The 19,928-nt window shown below is 50.5% G+C and overlaps 2 protein-coding genes and 2 pseudogenes across 5 annotated transcripts in view; 2 read left to right on the top strand and 2 right to left on the bottom strand.

Moving 5' to 3' along the window:
* Window positions 1-1,159, top strand: part of LOC102250539 — a 3,154-nt pseudogene extending 1,995 nt beyond the window's left edge.
* Window positions 1-15,372, top strand: part of LOC102250838 (peptidyl-prolyl cis-trans isomerase E) — an 18,775-nt gene extending 3,403 nt beyond the window's left edge. The window contains exons 2-7 of one of the 4 annotated variants that reach the window (XM_005868636.2): window positions 4,262-4,395; window positions 5,661-5,734; window positions 5,893-5,977; window positions 9,419-9,541; window positions 13,190-13,332; window positions 13,522-15,372. In XM_005868636.2, coding sequence (XP_005868698.1) covers window positions 4,374-4,395; window positions 5,661-5,734; window positions 5,893-5,977; window positions 9,419-9,541; window positions 13,190-13,332; window positions 13,522-13,590 — 516 coding nt within the window. In that variant the 5' untranslated portion in view covers window positions 4,262-4,373 and the 3' untranslated portion in view covers window positions 13,591-15,372. The remainder of the gene's footprint in view (window positions 1-4,261; window positions 4,396-5,660; window positions 5,735-5,892; window positions 5,978-9,418; window positions 9,542-13,189; window positions 13,333-13,521) is intronic. The other 3 variants (XM_005868637.2, XM_005868639.2, XM_005868638.2) reach the window with 3 other exon arrangements.
* Window positions 4,539-5,440, bottom strand: LOC106726486 (annotated as a pseudogene).
* A 2,445-nt stretch (window positions 15,373-17,817) lies between the features above and the next one.
* The window catches only part of BMP8A (bone morphogenetic protein 8a), a 17,890-nt gene continuing 15,779 nt past the window's right edge, over window positions 17,818-19,928 (bottom strand). Inside the window, exon 6 of the mRNA XM_005868635.2 lies at window positions 17,818-18,753. Coding sequence (XP_005868697.1) covers window positions 18,604-18,753 — 150 coding nt within the window. The 3' untranslated portion in view covers window positions 17,818-18,603. The remainder of the gene's footprint in view (window positions 18,754-19,928) is intronic.

Genomic DNA, 19,928 nt, shown 5'->3' with positions numbered 1-19,928 from the left:
CGGCGGCTGGAGGCGGCCGCGGCAGCCTCGGCCTCCTATAACGTGCCGCTGCTGAAGAGCCTCCGGAGCGAGGAGCAGATGAGGAGCCGCAAGAAACAGCCCGAGAAGCCCAGAGACTTTCTGAGAGAGAGATATCCTGCTGCGAGGCAGGCATTAACCAATTGCCTTCCCTACGTGCCCCTGCCAGTAATCAAACCTCCAGGCCACGTGTGTGCCCCGACTGGATATCCTGGATATCGAAGCCACTATGCGCTGCACAGGATGGCACTCAACCAACCGGATGAGTACGACGAGCTGGAAACCTTTTTCATTTGGGTTAGGCCAAATGGGCGCGCTGCTGAAGTGGCTGAGATGCAAGTTGCTCGCAGTGTAACCGCCAAGCAGCCATCAGAGACGGAAAAGAAAAATGAAGAGTCAAAGAAAAACAACTAGAATCAAAGTCAGATGCTAAAGCAGTGCACAACAGTATGCCATGATGGGAAGGAAGCTGATGAAGGAGCCTGGGAAACTAAAATTAGTCACAGAGACAAATGAAAGCAACGTAAACCTGATAAGGTGTAGACTGGTTCTGGTTCATTAGATTCAGCTCTCCCTGGGATAGGAAATAACCATCACAGTTACCACCAAGCAATTTACAACTGCATCATTTCGTGTTGGTGAATCTCATCTAAATGTTTGAGTTAGCAACTTTAAGTCTGGAAAAGAAGATCCTAAACTTCAGGTTTCTTCAGGATTGAATGAAAACCTCAGTGTAAATGGAGGAGACTGCAATGAAAAGTCTATAAAACTCACCTCTCAGATAATGGCAGGTGAAGAGAAGTGGAACTCTGTTTCTTCTACTTCTGCAGATGAGAAAAACAGCCATCTGCTTGGGGTCAAGACACGAGATGCTAATGCGAATGGAAAAGACTATGGAAGGAGTTGGAGTGACCAATATTTTCTGACATTGCTGCTTGGTCTAGTGTGGATAGGGGAATGAATACCTCTGAACACAATTCTGCTTCTTTTGCATCTCTCACACTTAGCTGTTTTTGTGTCTGTGTCTACTGCTGAGCCAGTTTCTCAGTCTACGACTACTGATGATCAAAAAGTTTCAGATGATGATAAAGAAAAGGAAGAGGATGTTCTTTCAACCAGGAAATCTAAAAAGAAAAAGAAGCAGCAAGGTGACGATAACTCTCCTGCACAGGACCCAGAAGAATTAGAAAAAGAGATTAGGGAAGAGCTTCCAGTGAATACATCTAAAGTCCGTCCAAAATAGGAAAAAGCTTTTTCTTAGAAAACCATAAGCACTAGAGATCCAGTAGAAGCACTCGTCAAAAATAACCATCCTATCAAGACTCGTCCACCTGCTGTTTCTACCGATCCATTGTTAACTTTATCAAAAAGTGATTCTGACAAGAGCTCTTCCCAAGTGCCACCAATGCTACAAGAGTCAGATAAATCCAAGTCAAATACTAAGTTCACAAACCAAGTTTGGAACTAGCTGGGAATCTCCAAACAAATGAAGAAGAAGAAAGCCAGGCGGGAAACATGAATTTTCTTTTTCTGAATAGGACATGTGTTTGCAGACATTGTCTTGAAGATTATGCTGTGTTTGTAGTAATTTGTGAACATGTACAGAGTTATGTAAATTTAAACCAATTTTTAAGACAAAAATGGAATCAAAGGACAGTTAATTTATGAAATTAAGAGGTCAGCAGAATATACTACAGACAGTCCTCGGGTTATGTTGAACTCGAGACGTATGTTGTTTTCGTGGTTACGTTGCCATCTCCCATTTATTTATTTAAAAAAAAGTTCTGTCATTTTGACATATGTACATATGTGCTTTGTTTTTTATTATTTATTTACCACAAGTAAAGGTCAGGAATTGTTATTTTTAAAATTTTTTTACTGTTTCATTTTATTACTGCTGTATATGTGCTCCATGTGAGTGATGTAGGTGCTTATGTAAGTGGGTTCAGACTTATGGCGAAAAATTGTGTTACATTGGGCCATAGGAATGGATTTCCGACGTCACCTGAGGACCTACTGGACATTGCTGGAAGACACTTGGGAAATTCTTTTCAATTTAATGAGAACATTCTTAATTCAAGAATATTATCCTGGTTTACAACAGATTGTGCCCTATCTCATCTGCAACTGAAGAATAAAGGATTCTGATTAGAGAGGGTTGCCTACAAATTCATAGGCAACTTCTTGGACTTTATGCATGGAACTTATATCATTTGAATCTGTTTTATGCTTAAAGTGCTTTGATCAAATGCATAATCTGCCATATCTTCACATACTTGTTGGTAGCAATGTGTATTAAAGAAATCACACGTGCGAAAAAATAAAATAAAAATAAAATAAAAGGGTGTGTGTGTGTGTGTGGGGCGGGGGGGGGGGTGGGCGGGATATGTAGCAGAGACTGTATGTGGCCTGCAAAGCTTAAAATATTTAATCTCTAACCCTTTTCAGAAAGTTTGTTAACCTTTAGTCTAGGGCAGTGATTTTCAACTGGTGTGCTGCAAGGATTTTTAAAACATGCAGTACCTGACTATTTAGTCAGGGGTGCTGACCCAATTTCCCTTAGAGCAGTGGTTCTCAACCTTGGCTGCACATTAGAATCACTTGGGAATCTTTTTAAAATCCTGATTTCTGGGCCTCATCCTCTGGAAATTCTGTTTGTTTGTTACTAATGTTGTGGCCCACCCCATAACAAAGAAACAGAATTTCCAGAGGATGAGGCCCAGAAGTCAGGATTTTAAAAAGATTCCCAGGTGATTCTAATGTGCAGCCAAGGTTGAGAACCACTGCCTTAGATTGTCAAAGAATGACAGCAGCCAATACAATAGCCGTCCTGTGTGAATGAATAAAACAATTTTTGTCAGATCAACAAAAATTTTTTTTCTTGGTGTGTAGCAGAATTTTAGTAATAGTTTATATGTGCCATGAGATGAAAAGGTTGAAAGTCACTGCTCTAGGGCAATAGAGTATAAATTGATTGCAAGTTAAAATTATGAATCTTGCATAAGAGGCAGGATTTCATGAAATATCTAAAAGTGTTATGGAAAACTGCTGTTTGGGGCTCTAGTTTAAAAAGTGAGACTTGCCCTAACCCAGTGGTCGGCAAACCGCGGCTCGCGGGCCACATGCGGCTCTTTGGCCCCTTGAGTGTGGCTCTTCCACAAAATACCACGTGCGGGCGTGCATGTACATAAGGAATTTAATTTTATCAATAAATAATATCATTATTAAGTATGATATCAAGTTTTATTCAATGTACCTATAGTTTAACCAAGACTTAAAACTTTAAGTAAAGTTTATTAAGTTAATTTTAGGGAACGTTGTGCAGTGAAAGATGTAGTGTCGAGGATTGAGAAAGATATGTTGAGATGGTTTGGACATATAGAGAGGATGAACAAAAGGAGATAGATGAAATAAGTATACAAGACCAGTGTGGATGGGAGAGTTGGAAGGGGTCGACCTCAGCGAACGTACCTCAATCAGAGTGAGGACATTTTTAGTAAAGGCCAGCTTAGGAGTTCCCTAATTAAGTTAATAACAATGTACCTACCTATATAGTTTAAGTTTAAAAAATTTGGCTCTCAAAAGAAATTTCAATCGTTGTACTGTTGATATTTGGCTCTGTTGACTAATGAGTTTGCCGACCACTGGCCTAACTGGTTTGTCTCAGTGGATAGAGCGATGGCCTGCGGACTGAAAGGTCCCAGGTTCGATTCTGGTCAAGGGCATGTACCTTGGTTGCGGGCACATCCCCAGTAGGAGGTATGCAGGAGGCAGCTGATTGATGTTTCTAACTATCCTTCTCCCTTCCTCTGTAAAATATCAACAAAATATATTTTTTTTAAAAGTGAGGCTCTATTTAAAAAATATATATTTTTATTGCTTTCAGAGAGGAAGGGAGAGTGAGAGAGAAATAGAAACATCAATGATGAGAGAAAATCATTGATCTGCTACCTCCTACACACCCCCTCCTGGGTATGAGCCCACCCCCTGGGCATATACTCTGACCAGGAATTGAACTGTGACCTCCTGGTTCATAGGTCGATGCTCAACCACTGAGCCACACTGGCTGGGCAACAAACCCCTCCCCCCCCTTTTTAAATCTCTCTACTTGCCTTTTCTTAGTATCACTTATGTTTGTTCTGCAGGCTCCTATATTAGAAGGGACTTTTGTTATTTTTTAAGGGGCATTCTTACACCATTGATTATAGTGAGCCATTTCTCAATACTCTTCTTTCCACTTAAGGAATTGAAATACAGCATGATAAGGACAATGCCAAAGCAAGAATCACTGGTTCCTCAGCTAGGAAACAAAATACACACTCAATTGCTTGACACTTTATTAAACACAAAGCAAGATGAAGCGTCTTTGCCTTCTTGGTAAGAGCCGAAGCATGGGGCCCAGGGAGGGGATGACTGCACAGCTTTCCTCCTCGGGGAAGATGCGCGCTCCCTGTAGCCTGTGTTGTGGGGAGGGGGAGCGTCGTGTCGGTTGCCACACCCCCAGCAGGGGTCCCACTCCCGGGCCGGGCATGGCAGAGCATCTGCTCACCTTCCTGCTCTTCCTGTTACTGAGCGGCTCTTCTGACCTCTGATGTTGTCTTGGCTGTTCCCTGATCTGTTAACTCTCCCACCTTCTGATGCTGATCATACTAGTCTCCCACCCTCATAGACACCAGACTTGAAGAGCCAGCTCTAAAGATTTTGGCTTGGGGTGCATTCCGAGTGAGAATGAAGGGTTCCATTGGAGGCCTGGCCTGAGGAGATGAGCAAGAAGTCGATGCCTCTTTTGAAGAGTCTTTTTCTCTCAGGATCTTTATCTCCTGGTCAATGCTCTCAGTCTCCTCTAAGCTCCTACCAGTCCACCTTCGAGGTGAAGGAGGTACAACTCGTGAACACGCCATCATCTGCTTCACCACTTTCCACAGCAGATTTCAGTGCAGACAACCCACACTCCTCCTCCTCCTTTGCTTGCGCCTCTGTTTTAGCCCATCTCTGAGGTGCCATCGCCATGAGATTAGGGTGGGCCATTGAGCAGCTAGCAGTGTTACCTTCAGTTGAGCTGTTCTTGGTTTTGGGCAACTCAAACTCTGCCACATGATAGGGTTGGCACTGAGTTAAGTAGTTTAAAAAGTGTTCTCGAGCCCACTGCAAGTTGTCTAGGCGCCTGCCAGGTTGGCTTGTGTCATGGCGAGCGCTCCCTGAAATGCTGGCACTTCGGGTCGGTGCAAGCAATCTCTTCCAAATCTTCATGTTGGCTGAACAAGTCGAGCTGCAATAACATTTTGGCAGCCTTCTTAAGGAGGTGTAGTCCTTTCAACACCTTCTCTTGGATTACCCAGGAACTGCTGGGTTCAGCCGCTACTTCCACTTCGTCCGGAAACTTCTTGCTGATCGCCAACAGCTTGGGGAGGAGCACAGCAGTAACCCGTCATCTTCGGCTGCTGCCATCTTGGCGGAGGGCCCTCATCTCACTTATTCTTGAACAATGGAATATTCCATACTTCTCTCCGTGTTCTCTGTTACTCTTCCATGAAATGTATCTCTCAACAGTCAGCAATCCCAGTGTTTTCCAGTTCAGTGCTGATCTTGACTTTTAAGGTGGACTCAGTACTCGGTAACTGCATTCGTCCTTATCATTTCAGATCCGAAGACCATGTCAGCACAGACCTTCCTGTTGGGAGAAAGGAAGTGTATGGTGTCTCGGGGACTTTTTATGGTTAGTTTTGTGCTTAGCTTGTTGTTAGGAGAGGGGGTGCAGGCTCCTAGTTTAGAATTAATCGTAAGTCTCAGACTTCTTAGAAGTAAATGGCAGGCTGTCAGGTATTCTTTTAATCTAATGAGGTTTAAGGAGCTGATGTGTTATCGTCCTTTCAGAATGAATCTGAATTCTTTGGGAGAACAATTCGTGTCAATTTGACCAAACCAGTGATGGGGATTAAGGAAGGCTCTTCCAGACCAGGTGAGTGGGGCCAACCACAGATTCCCCATCATGTCCCTAACGTTGGCCCCTTTGCATTTTCATCTCTGTCTTACTTCCTGCTGTGGTGGTAGTGTGTGCATGAATGGAGTGGTTTGTAGTAGGGAGAGAATGTGGCTCCTCCAGGGAAGTAATAGAGTTGGAGATTCTCAGCAAAGCCAGAGGCATTGTCCCCATCAAAGTCTTGCTTTTGGACACAGACACAGACATAGACTGTGCCCTTCCTGCCTTGACAAGCGTGGGACTTGCTTTTGCTCTGCTTACTCCCTCCTTTTCTTTTTTTTAAAATATATTTTTATTGATTTCAGGGAGTAAAGGAGAGGGTGAGAGAGATAGAAACGTCAATGATGAGAATCATTGATCGGCTGCCTCCTGTACGCCCCCTACTGGGGGGGTTGAGCTCGTAACCCGGCATGTGCCCTTGACCAGAATTGAATCCGGGACCCTTCAGTCCATAGGCTGACACTCTATCCACTGAACCAAACCAGCTAGGCCATCTTATTTCTTTTTTTAATCCTCACCCAAGGATATGTTGTGTGGTTTTTTGGTTGTTGTTTTTAATATATTTTTATTGATTTCAGAGAGGAAGGGAGAGGGAGAGAGTGAGAGAAACATCGTTGATGAGAGAGAATCATTGACCGGCTGCCTCCTGCAGGCCCCACACTGGGGATCAAACCCGCAACCCAGGCATATGTCCTAACCAGGAATCTAACTGTGACTTCCTGGTTCATAGGTCAACACTCAACCACTGAGCCACATTGGCCCGGCTGTTGTTTTTATTAATTTTAGAGAGAGGAAGGGAGAGAGAAATATTGATTGGTTGCCTCCCATATTTGCCCTGAGTGGGGACTCGAACCTGCAACCTTATTTTTATTTTTTCAGATTTTTTAAAATGTTTTTATTGATTTCAGAGAGGAAGGTAGAGGGAGAGAGAGATAGAAATATCAATGATGAGAGAGAATCATTGATCGGCTGCCTCCTGTTATGCCCCTTACTGGGTATTGAGCCCACAACCAGGGCATGTGCCCTTGACCAGAATCAAACCCGGGACCCTTCAGTCCTTAGGCCGATGCTCTATCCACTGAGCCAAACCAGCCAGGGCCTGCACAGGACAATGCTCCAACTGAGCCACACTGGCCAGGGCTCAGCTTAGTCCCTCTTACTGTCATCTGCCTCTGCTAAGACCTGACTTGAAGGCTTGACGTTTCCCAGTGACAACTTTCCTTGCTCTGGGAGTCCCTCAGAGGTAACTTCTGCCTGTGACAGAAGTTACACACATGCGTGTCTACTGTCTTCCTAATCCTGCCCTGGTTTCAGAGGCCCCTCCCCTCAGGCGCCGCTCTCCGGCCTGTCCATACACCATCCTGACCTTTGCTTCTCGGAATCATGCAGGGGCTCCTCTCTCCACCCTTTGACAGTGGTGTTTCTCAGAGTTCCTTCCTTAGCCCTCAGCTCCTCTCTCCACACTGTCCTTGGACAGTTTCAGCCACTTCTGTCCCGTGAGGTCATAGCCATTCAACGTTCTGGTCTCTCGTCCTAACCCTGACCTCTCTCCCAAGTTTCATGTATTTCTGCCTGCACGTCTCACAATCACCATAAACAAAGCCTTTCCCAAAGCCTCTCCTTTCACGATGGTTGGTCTTCCCGGGCCTGATCTTGTTAATTTTGCTGTCTTCCACATAGTTGCCCAAACCAGGAGCCTCAGTGTCATCTTAGCCCCTCACGATTTTTATCTGATGCATTGCCATAGCCGGCTAATTTTATCTTTTACGTCTTCCGGAATCTCTCCCCTCCTGTTTGTTCCTGCCACATTTTCTTGGCTTATCCTCTGTCATCTCTCCTGTGAGTAATGACAGTAGCTGGTCTCCGTGCCCCAGGCCTGTGTCCTGTCCTGAGCAGCAGGGGGAGCTGCCTGAGCACAGATCTGATGATGTCGCTCTCAGCGTTCTAGGGTCCCTCATGACAGGATTGAGTCTGGGATAGGAGGGCTGCCATGTTTTTATTCTATGAAACAAGAGTTTGTAGTTTCCTATAAATCTTATGTTTTTGCATAAGCAGTTCCTTTGCCTAAGATGCCCTTTCCAACTTATTTGATCTGGTTAACTCCTACTCCCTGTCAGAACTGAGCTCAGTTGCTGCCTTCTCCAGGAAACTTTCCTAGTCCTCCAGTTGAGTTAGATAGTGTCCCTTCTGGGCTTCCGTAGAACCCTCTCTCCAAGCATTTACTGCTTTGTTTTGGCATTACTTATTGTTGTTTACTCTATGTTCTAACTGCTTTACAAATATTTAATCCTATTGATAGTCCTTTGAGATAAATACTATTATTATCCCCAATTCTAGGTGACAAAACGGGCCCAGTGAGGTCAAATAACTTGTCGAACATTACACAGCCTGTAAGTGGTGGATCTGAGATTTGAAGCCAGGCTGTATCAGTGTGGGATGTGTGTCCACACTGTCCTCAGTTGTGGACATCCCTTCCCCATTGCATAGCCAATTCTTCAAGGGCAGAACCTTATCAGACTTACCCCCAGTGCTTGGCCTGATAGTTCAGTACCCTTATGTTTTGTTGTATTGTTTTTTCTTTTTCAATATATTTTTACTGATTTCAGAGAGGAAGGGAGAAAGAGATAGGAACATCAGTGATGAGAGAGAATCAATCACCAGCTGCCTCCTGCACGCCCCCCACGGGAGATCACACCTGCAACCCAGGCATATGCCCTAATCGGGAATCAAACCATGACCTCCTGGTTCATGGGTTGATGCTCAACCATTGAGCCACACTGGCCGGGCTCAATGCCTGTATGTTGACCTAGCTACACTACAAGGCAGTCAAAGACAATAGAGTTTTCTATATCAAACAAAGGGAGAGTTTGTAATGAATGTTTTATTTATCTAGTCAGCCTGGTCTGCTTGGAGCATAAAGCAAGGCCCAACCTCCTCCCTTGTCTTTGAGCACTGAGGCACAGGAAGGGGGCTGCCCTCCTTGGTCCCCGTGCAGCCAACCTGTGAATATGTAGGGTTAGGCAAGAGGGAGAGGTTAGCGTCTCTTTGACTGGAGTGAGGTGAGTGGGCTTGAGCTGGGGTGTGAAGAGTTGAGAGTTGTATTGGGCCAGAACAGTGTTATACGTGACTGGAGGGAGGGTGAAGCAAGCCTACGTGTCTGAGGGCAGGTCGAGTGTGGTGAGTACGTGCCTGCAGGGTGGGCTGGAATTAGTGCTGCAGTCTCCTATTGCTGATCCAGCGTGGTGCTATGGCCATGGCCTCTGCCTTCCGCAGCCCCAGTGGGGCCCAGGCCACCCCTGTCGGCACCTCACTCCAGCCTGCTCCCTGCCCTTGGGTTCTGGGTGTGTATGCAGAAGACTACTCGCTGTCCTGCTCTGGGAGTCAGGGAGTTCTCTCTAACCTAGCGATTTCTTTACCCAGGGAGAGGCCCTGCCAAAGAGGCCTTGTCAAACCCTCAGGTGTCCATGGACATCAAGACTGGGAGCAAGCCAGCCAGCCGCATCCAGATACTCTTGCGCTCAGACGTTGTTTCCATGACAACAGGTGAGCAGGCTCCGGAAGCTGCTGGCTGAGCAAGCTGAGGAGGAAGCTGCAGGAATCTGCACCCTGGGCACGATTTCTACCCGAGTCGGCGTGAGACATCTTAGGTCCCAGCAGCTGGAAACAAATAAGACAGGGCAGGTATTTTGAAGCTCTATAAAGGCTTAGGACCATTAGAAAGAACAAGCAGTTAAAAGCTATAAAATATTTTAATTGCCATCTGGTTTAGTTTTATTGTGTGTTTTTAAAAATTATATACATACACATATAAAATAAGAATTCTGTAAGAATAGTACAAGGAACTCTCATATGTCCTTTTTCCATTCATTAATTTGCTTTTTGCCCCTATGCTTTATCATTTTATTATATACAAATGTTTACCCCCCTCCCCCCGTGCCAGTTGAGAGGAAGTTGAAGACATGTCCTTTGACTCCTAAATAATTTAGTATGTATTTCCTGAAAACAAGAATATTCCCTTACTAATCACAGTACAACTATCAAAATCAGGAAATATAATATCAATACAACCCTATTAACTAATCTTTTTTTTTTTTTATAATTTTTATTTCTTAAAGTATTAAAAAGAGTATTACATATGTCTCCTTTTTTCCCTCCCCTTGACATACCCCGGCCCCTACCCCCCTGGTGTCTTGTGTCCATTCGTTAATCTTATATGCATGCATATAAGTCCTTCGGTTGATCTCTTAATCCCCCCCCAAACCTTCCCCAGGCTTCCCACTGTAGTTTGACAGTCTGTTCAATGTTGGTCTGCCTCTGCATCTACCCCTGTTCATCAGTCTATACTGGTCCCCATTATCTGTCCCAACCTCACTGGAGCAGTCCCAACCTCACCGGGGCCGTCTCAGCCTCACCGGGGCCATCCCAACCTCACCGGGGCCGTCCCGACCTCACCGGGGCCGTTTCAACCTCACTGGTTTCAACCTCACCAGGGCCGTCCCGACCTCACCGGGGCCGTTTCAACCTCACCGGGGCCGTTCCAACCTCACCGGGGCCGTTTCAACCTGACCGGGGCCGTCCCGACCTCACTGGGACCGTTTCAACCTCACCGGGGCCGTCCCGACCCTTATTAACTAATCTTCAGCCCATATTCAAATTTCATCACTTATCCCAATATTTTCCTTGACAGTAATGTTAGCCGTTTTTCTTCCCAACAAAAATTTGCACATTGCACTCAGTGGTGAGTCTTGTAGTCTCTGTTTTCATTGTCTTTCGTGATGGTGACATCTTTGAAGAGGACAGGCCATTGTTTAAGGTCCTTTCTCAGTTTGTCGGCTGGTCCTGCCTCAGGGTCAGATTTAGATGATGTATTTTGGCAGGAATGCCCCAGGAGCACGCTGTTTTCCTTGTTAGTGCATCTTGTAAGGAAGTATATGGTGTCAGTTCTAATATTTGTGATGTTAGCTTTGACCAGTAGGTTAAGGAGATTTCTGCCAGGTTTTTCCAGTGAAAGTTACTATTTTTAAGGTTGTAAATTAAAAGCTAAAAAAATTTTCCCTCACTATCTGCAGCCATTTCCCAGAGGTAACTACTACTATTCACAGTTGTGTGTCAGATTTTCTTAAATGTTCATAATGATCCTTTTTACACATAATCCTTTTGTTTCAGTGTAGCCTTTTAAAAAATATTACAGTCATAATTGCACATAGTTTAAAGAAAATCATTCGAGGAGTTTCATTTAAAACATGACAGTCTTCTGCTCCCCAACACCATCATTTTTCGCAGGGCATCGGCTCACTTCCCTCTAATGCCGTTGTTCCCCCTCCCCCACTATTACTGACCAAAAACATACCTTGCGGTTTCCAAGTAGCCTCCAGGGGACAGTGTTCCCCTATTTCGAACCCCTGTCCTAGACAGTCCCATCCCCGGGGCTTTCCATCTTCTCAGTCCAGGCTGATCACCCCCGACAGTTCTTGCTCTTCTCGCCACACTCTTCCTCTCGCTCTTCCTCTTTCAGTCAGTGCCACCACCACATACCCGGCTGGTGAGTCAGCAACTGAGGGCTCATCCTTGACCCCTTCTCTCCTTCACCCTGCGTCAGCGTCTTCCGTCACCTCCTGGTCCAGCCGCCCTTCGCCTCCTCCACCACCAAGGTCTTCGGAGCTTGCCTCCAGGCTGCTCTTGCCTCTGGTGGTCTAATATCGAGAGGTAGTCAGGGGGCCCTTCTAAATAGAAACCCAGTCACGTCATTCTGCTGACAGGCCTCCCGGCCGCATCGCCCAAAGGATCCATCCAGCAGGGCCAACCGACCTGGACCTGGCGCCTCCCCGCTCACCTCACCGCCCTGCTCCTCCGCCTCTGCGTCCCCACCGCACTTGCCCCCACAGCTCACCCCTCAGGGTCCACAAGTGTGTTCCTCCTCCAGTTTCCAGGGCGCGCCCTCACTTCCTTCAGGTGTCACACGTGTCACCTGGTCCCTGACCTGCCTCTCTATGGACTTCCCTACCATCTCGCCCTGTGGAGTCAGCTTCACCTTTCATCACACACTTACTGCCTGAAATTATACATTTATGTTTCTACTTGTTTGTTTTCTGTCTCCTTTCTGAGAATGCAGCCTCATTAGGTAGGATGTGGGCTTTCTTTTCACCACAGTGTCTGGAACAGTGGCTGATACATAGAAAACACACAATAAGTACTTAAATATTTAAAACATTCGCAGGCTGGTCTGTTAGGTGTGCGACACCCTGCTCTGCATTGAGAGTGGAGTGGGACATGGTCCATCCACAGGGGCACCGTGCCGAGGCCCAGCGGGCAGAGCGGCTTTCTCACCACCACGCACCAGCTGCAGCGCCTGGTGCCGCACGCCCTCAGCCCACCAACCTGGGCCTCTCAGACACACTCAGATGGCCCCTCCTCCAGGGAGCCTTCCATGACAGTGCACCAGCACACGTCACACACACGTGCACATGCACATGCACACACACACGGTCCCCATGTGGCTGCCTCTGCGTCCGGTCCCTGCACAGGTGTCTGTGTCCCTGGCCTCACTCTGTCATGGCTGTCAGCACAGCTCTGTTTTCGTGACGCTTTTCCACTAGACTGACCTCCCCCGGTGTCTGTGTCCCTGGCCTCACTCTGTCATGGCTGTCGGCACAGTTCTCTTCTCAGTGACTCTTTTTTTTTTTACAGAAGAATTTTTTTTAATTTGTAAAGATCTTTAAAAAAATTTTTTTAATTGATTTTAGAGAGGAAACGAGAGGGAGAGATAGAAACATTAATGATGAGAGAGAATCATTGATTGGCTGCCTCCTGTATGCCCCCTACTGGGGTTCGAGCCAGTAACCCGGGCATGTGCCCTTGATCAGAATCAAACCTGGGACCCTTCAGTCCACAGGCTGACGCTCTATCCACTGAGCCAGACCAGCCAAGGCCTCAGTGATTCTTTTCTAATAGACTGAGCTCCCCAGGAGCTGGGACCGTGCCCCCAGGCTCAGCACAGGTCTGGTTACAAAGTAGACAGGAAGTGTTTGTTGAGTGAATGGAGGGTTAAATCCGTATAAAGTGATTGAAACCCTGCTCACCGTTGCACTGCCGTCAGTTGAGGGGCAGAAAGACATCGCATGGTCTGTCCGTCCCAGCGTGGGCCTGGCTGAGGGAGCCGGGTGGAGGGACTGACTGCTCGTTCCCCCCCAGGCCTGCTCTCCATGGCCAACTCCGGCCCGAACACCAACGGCTCCCAGTTCTTCCTGACGTGTGACAAGACGGACTGGCTGGACGGCAAGCACGTGGTGTTCGGGGAGGTCACGGAAGGCCTGGACGTCTTGCGGCAGATCGAGGTGGGTGCTGCCCAGGTCTCGGTGCACAGCCTGTGGGACAGCGGAGCGGCGCCCTGTGGCCTGGAGGGGGCCGGCTGCTCCAGAAGGAGGCTGCTCTGCTCAGCCTGGGAATGGGGGGATGGGTGTCCCTGAGCCCCTTTAATCTTCACCCTCCCTCCCCATTTCTTCTCTTCTGTTCCGCCCGCAAAGGCGCAGGGCAGCAAGGACGGGAAGCCGAAGGAGAAGGTGATCATCTCTGACTGTGGGGAGTACGTGTGAGAGGCACCTCCTCTGCACCGCCCCGCACATCCAGGATCCGGCAGCCCCCGGGACCCAGCACCTGTTAACGGGGGTCTGTGCCGTGGCCTCGGGCTCAGCTTGGAGCAGCTCCTCTGCAGGCGCGGCCTGGCCTTCCCCTGGCTCTTCCAAGTGAGGCCGCCACCCTCCCCACCATGGACGGCTGTGCGTGATCTTCCTCCTAGTAAAATAAACCCCAGTTCCTGTACGGCTGCCTGCTAGCCAGGTCCCAGCATTTCCGGAGGTTGCAGCCGTCACTGTCTGTCCTGCCCCTCCCCTGCTGCTCCCTCCTCCCAGGCTGTCCCGAGGCACACCCTCCTGGGACCATGCAGAGCAGCAGAGGTCAGAGCAGGTGCAAAAGTGCCGCTGGCCTCTCCCCCTCCTGGTGCCTGACAGGCGCGTTGGGTTAGCCAGACTGCAGTTCTGCTCTCACACCTGCTGGTCTTGAGTCTAATGGGTCCCCGTAGTCAGTCTCGGGCCCGTTTACTGGTTCACTGAGCCACCGAGCCAGGGATCACAGCTGCTACCGCAGAGTACCAGGGCCCTTCTTTTGCCAGGCCCTGTGCCTGGTGCTGGGGACACGTAAGAAACAAGCCTTGTGCTCGCTTCAGCAGCACATATACTAACAATGGAGCAATAAGAGAGGATTAGCAGGGCCCCTGCGCAAGGATGGCATGCAAATGCGTGAAGCAGTCCATATTTTAAAAAGAAAAAGAAGCCTTCTCCCCTCCCCCTGGAAATTGAAGTCTGGTGCCACGGTCTGTAGCCTGTGCGAGGCCGGCCTCACCCTGCACAATTGGGGCTGGCTAGGCCCCCTCACAGCCTCTCATGCTGAGGCTGAGCCCCAGAAACCTCCAGGGCTGCCACTGCTCCCGCTGCCTGTCAGTTGCTCTGAATCAAATCTCGACATTCAGAAACCGCTGGGCTGGTTCTCATTTTGGGTTGAGATCAGGTTGAGCCTGGAGGGGAGGGAAGGAGAGGGGCCCACTGGCCCGTGGCCCCGTGGCCCAGGCCTGCTCCTGCAGAGGGATGGATGAGCCCACCTCTGGCATCGGGAGCTCGCTGCACGGCCCACAGTATTCCCAGCAGAGACCCTTGCTGCTTGGCCTAGGCGTCCCGCTCACAGGCGGTCAGTCACAGCAGCAGGGAGGCCAGGAGAATGGCAGCCTTCAGGGCTGGTGTGACAAACTCGGCATGGCCAGTCTGGGTGTGACCTGCTGCTACATGGAGCAGGCTGGCCAGGCCCCAGGAGGGAGGGCTGGTCTCACAACCCTGAGAGACCAGGAAGAGGCTGTGGGGGACCTCATCGCTCACTGGGCTTCCCTGGTGTCCTGGGAAGGTGGGAACAGCAGACTGGCCAGGAGGCTGGTGGGCGGGACAATAGGGTGCTGGCTGCTCACCCCTGGGCTGTGCAGGGGCTTCCCCAGAAGTCACCCCCGGGTCCACCATGACCCTTGTACAGGTGCTGACCCTGAGGTGAGGTGGCAGGGCCAGCCCAGAGACCGCAGGGGTGGTCTCTTCCCCTGTCCTCTGGGGAGGACCGCTGAGACCTGGTTTGTAAGAGAAAAAAGGCAGAAGTCTAGATGTGGAATGCTGCTTAAATTATGTTTTCAAAGAGTATTTAATAATTTCAGAATATATCATAAATTGAATAAGTCAGATCACCAAGCAGTGCATAGAATATGATTCTTACTTTGTAAAATATCTGTATCTTATGTATAAAGACATACATGTGCCAATAAAAAAGACTGGAGGAATCATTAATGATAGTTTTCTCTGTGGTGGGGTTTTGTGTGTTCATATCGTTTTTTATTTTCAAACATTTCCTCAGTGTACATGTAATAATATTTTCCTCAGCATACATGTCATATTTTCCTACGTGAGGGAAAACCTAGCAAAGGGAGGCAAATGGTTGCTCAAGGCTCCCAGAGTCATTCCCTTCAACTTCCCATGAGGCCGCAGGTGGACACCGCCGGTCACCGCTGGCCGGGGCTCCACAGGCAGGGGAGGTGCAAGGCCGCCCCTCACACCGAGAGATTACCCAGTTTAAAACAAAAATTACCAAGTTTAGATTTTTAGGGAGAGCACAGCTTTGAGGAGAATACAGCACCTCCAGGTGTTGCCCAGGTGGCGACCTGAGACTCGGAAGAGTGAGTTGGAGTAGGCACACACGGAGGCCCACATTTGCAAATTATTTTGAAATAATAATTTGGGTGAGCTGGGTGGGAAGGTTTACCTGGGCCCACCCCAACCCACAGGCACTGGCCGAGTTGGAACCACTAATAGATGCTACTCCCTGCACACACATGCTCAGATGTGCCAAGTGCGCTGTGCACAGCCTGGTCCCCATCACGGCCTTGCAAGGGCAGGAGCAATCCCTTTCTACAGGGGGGGCCTCTAACGCAGGTTACATAACGTAGTCAAATTAACAAGAGGCCGAGCTGGGATTTGCTGCCAGGTCTCCTGGTTACAGCCTCCTTTCCTGTGAAACTGTAGGGAATTTCTCGGGGTACATTACCCACTTCCCCACAAACATGAAAGACAAGAGCTGTGCCTGATAAGCTGGCATCGGCCAGGGCTGCGTCCGATTGCGAGGGGTGCTGAGAACAGCAGTTTCCCTCACAGAGCGGCCCCACTCGCCTGTCCTTTGCATCCTGTGTCAGCGTTTACGTGGCTGTCAGTGGGCCTGAGGCGCCCTCCCTTATTCATGCTTCTGATGCGCAGCCTCAAATGTAACCTGGGTTGCCAGGCAACCAGACAGACAAGGTGGCCTTGGTAACTCAGCGCTGCCACCTCTCCAGCTTTGTGTCTGTAACGTCTCCCTTCCCCGAGGCCTTTTCCATTGGATGTCGTTTGGTGGCCGCCTGGGTAGCTGACGGTGCTGGAAGTCACAGGAAGACTGCATGAAGGGATTCGTGTCCCATTCCTGTTCCGCTGGGAGAGGCAGGCTGCATCTTTAAAACATTTCATTTCACGCACTTTCCTGGCGCCCTTAACTGTGCCAAGTTACGTGTGAGGCACAGCAGAGACCAAATATTGACATGTTGGCAGTTTCCAGGCCCCCCCTGCCCTGGTGTTAGAAGGAGGGAGATGTTCAGTAGGTCCAGGTTTCATGTCCTGGGCCGCTGGGCACCTGGCTCTGAGACGAGGGGAGGGTGGCAGACGCATCCTCTGGCTCCAAGGCCTTTGGAGATGAAAGAGTCCTATGGGCTCATGTCACAGAGGGGAGACAAGCCTGATCGGGAAGGGGACTGGTTCAGACAGCACGCAGGTCAGTGGCTGGCTGAGTTGGAACCAGAATACAGATCTGACATTCCAGCCAGTGCCTGGTCCGATCCCTGCCAGCCTGAGCTCAAAGCCCCCGGCGAATGGGGAGCTCCCTGCCTTCCAGACAGTCTGGGCCCATCCTCTGTCTACACGGGAAGGGCCTCTTCCTCAGCACTCACTCCCAGAATCCCTCCCAGTCCAGGGGTCGGGGCTGCAGCCCGGCCCAGCCTCCACCCCTGCCCCAGACCTGCTCTCCCGGAGCCTGCCCTCAGGGTGCAGAGTGGATCCCAGGGTGCGCGTCCTTGGGCACACGGGTCGTTCTGCCTCTGTGGGCCGTGCCTGTGGGTTGGGGTGGGCCCAGGATCTGCTATTAACGACACAGTATTTCAGGGTTCAGGCAGCTGGACTGTCTGCTCCAGCAGGTAAATTACAGGGTTAGCAAGTCAGAAATCAAATAAACACTCCCACTGCCTCGGCTGCTCCAAGGAGAACAGTGGTTTCCGGGAACCTTCCCACCCAGCTCACCCTAATTACTGCCTGTCACTCCCCTGGGACAGGGGCCTTTTCTTGGGCTCACAGGCCCCAAGAAACAGGACGCAGGGTGACCAGTCTGTTTCCTACCTTCTAGACTCCGGCAGACACCGACGGTGGCCACCCTTGCCCTTTGCCTGGCCAGAGGTGGCCTAGGCCCTCTGCTCCGGGGAAGGCATTGCTCCTTAGCATGGGAGGAGCGGAAGCCTGTTCGTCTCAACTCTGAAAGGTTTGTGTTGAGGTTTTTTTTTTTTTTTTTTTTAAATATATTTTATTGATTTTTTTACAGAGAGAAAGGGAGAGGGATAGAGAGTTAGAAACATCAATGAGAGAGAAACATCGATCAGCTGCCTCCTGCACACCCCCCACTGGGGATGTGCCCGCAACCAAGGCACATGCCCTTGACTGGAATCGAACCTGGGACCCTTCAGTCTGCAGGCCGACGCTCTATCCACCGAGCCAAACCGGTTAGGGCTGTGTTTAGGTTTTGAGACCCTGTCCACATTCAGCGGGGAAAGAACCCGGGTGCTCAGTGACGGCCACGGCGAGAGGCTGGGCAGTGGTGAGGTCTGTGCCGCGAGTCTGCCAGCACCACCGCTCGCTGCACACACTGCCCTTGCTTCTAAGAGTTACCTTTGTCCAGTGCTGAGCCCCACTTGGGGGCAGTGAGGGAACTGGAAGCCCCTGAGATTTCTTGCTTCTCTGGGAGTCACGCCTCTCCAGGCAGGAGGGCAGGCCCAGGGCATGAGCCCCTCTGGCTTGTTCTTTCTCTGATGTGCTCACTACTGAGGACATGCACGTGTCTAACTAGGCCCTGGAAATGCCCATGTTGTCCTGGGAAGGGGCAACCCCTGCTCCCACCCCCGAACCTTGGCCCAACCAGCCAGTTATACACTCAGACTGGCCTGGGTCGTCCACAGTATGAGCCACGAAGGCCAAGGACAGTCCTAAGATAGGCCTCTGTGCTGACACCATGGCTGCTGTGTGCAGCCGTCCCTACAGGTTGGGGTGGGACAAACCACAGACCCTGGGGAAGGGGCGCAGGGGCCTGGAGAGGACCGACCAGACCCTGGCTGAATGGGGGCAGATATGAGAGCCCTCCCTTCGGCCCCTCCAGCGCTATGGTGGCATTTGAGGGCCTCAGCCTCCGGAGCGGGGCTGACCCCGGCGGGAGGCGCTGCAGCGGCCGGCAGGGCCTCAGTGGCAGCCGCAGGCCTTGACCACCATGTTGCGGTGTTTGCGCAGGATGACGTTGTTGCTGCTGTCATAGTAGAGCACGGAGGTGGCGCTCAGCTTGGTGGGCGCGCAGCACGCCTTGGGCACTGCGTCTGGCTTCATCAGGTGCACCTGGCCGGGGAGGGGGCGGCAGGCAGAGTGTGAGCACTGGGGCCTCCTCCAGGACCCGCCCAGCGCCTGGCCTCCCGACCCCTCCCATCTCCAGCCATAGCCAGGGCAGGTGTGATGTGAAAATCTGCTCTCCTTGACCCCTGCCCTGCCCCGGGCCCTTAGGGCACAGCCTGGGCACCTGTCAACTCCCTGCCACACCCACTCCCCTCAGACCTGAGGACCCTGCTGGTCCCCAGCACACAATGTGCCTGGTGGCAGGTCCCTATGCCTGAGGGCCCCAGCAGCTCCCCCTCCACTTCCCACTCCCCTCCACACTTCCCTCTTCTTGGCTTCTTAAAAAAAAAAATGTTTTTATTGATTTCAAAGAGGGGAGAGGGAGTCAATGATGAGAGAGAATCATTGATCAGCTGCCTCCTGCACACCCCCTACTGGGGATCGATCCCTCAACCGAGGCATGTGCCCTGATCAAGAATCAAACTGTGACCTCCTGGTTCATGGGTCAACGCTCAACCTCTGAGCCACACAGACCGGGCTTCTCTGGGCTTCTGCAATGACCCTGATCATGCCTTGTCCACTTCCTTGTGTCCACTTCCTTCCTGTCTCCCCCTCCTGGCTGATCCCAAGAGTGTTCATGGAGCAACTGGATAAGCCTCGGATTCTAGGTTCACCCCTGGGGGTTCAACACCGTCATTTCTCAAAGCGCTTTTCACCCTCCTCACAGCGTCTCAGGTGAGTCTGACTCTGGGCGATGAAGGAACAGCACACACAGGCCACGGGCGCGGGGGCAGGTCTCGGACCAGGTGCAGTGAGCCCGCTCCCTCCGCCCGGACCGCTTCCCAACCAAGAAAGAGCCTGACTGTGGAGCTATTTCGGCCTCCACACAAATATTTACCCTGCAACTTGGCAGGATGAACTGAGTTAGCACTGGACGCCTGGTCAGGGCCCCACACCGGTGGGCCCGAGCTCGAGGGCAGGAGAGGAAGGACACGGGCTTCCATCCGTGGGTGTTGGGGCCGCTCCAAGGGCCCAGGACCGCCCAGCCCTACGGGGGCTGCAGAACGGGGTGACACTTCCTGATGGGGGCCTGTCTGGCAGTCTGGTGCCTGTTCCCCCATGCCCCCGTGTCCTGGGAGCCCCAGCTCTGGGCCAGCCTGCCAGGAGGACTGTCAGCCGGG

The sequence above is a fragment of the Myotis brandtii genome, unplaced genomic scaffold (genome assembly GCF_000412655.1).
Source record: "Myotis brandtii unplaced genomic scaffold, ASM41265v1 scaffold274, whole genome shotgun sequence".
NCBI classification, from domain to species: Eukaryota; Metazoa; Chordata; class Mammalia; order Chiroptera; family Vespertilionidae; genus Myotis; species Myotis brandtii.
The sequence above is the reverse complement of the archived record's forward strand: the minus strand, read 5'-3'. Positions and strand labels throughout refer to the sequence as shown.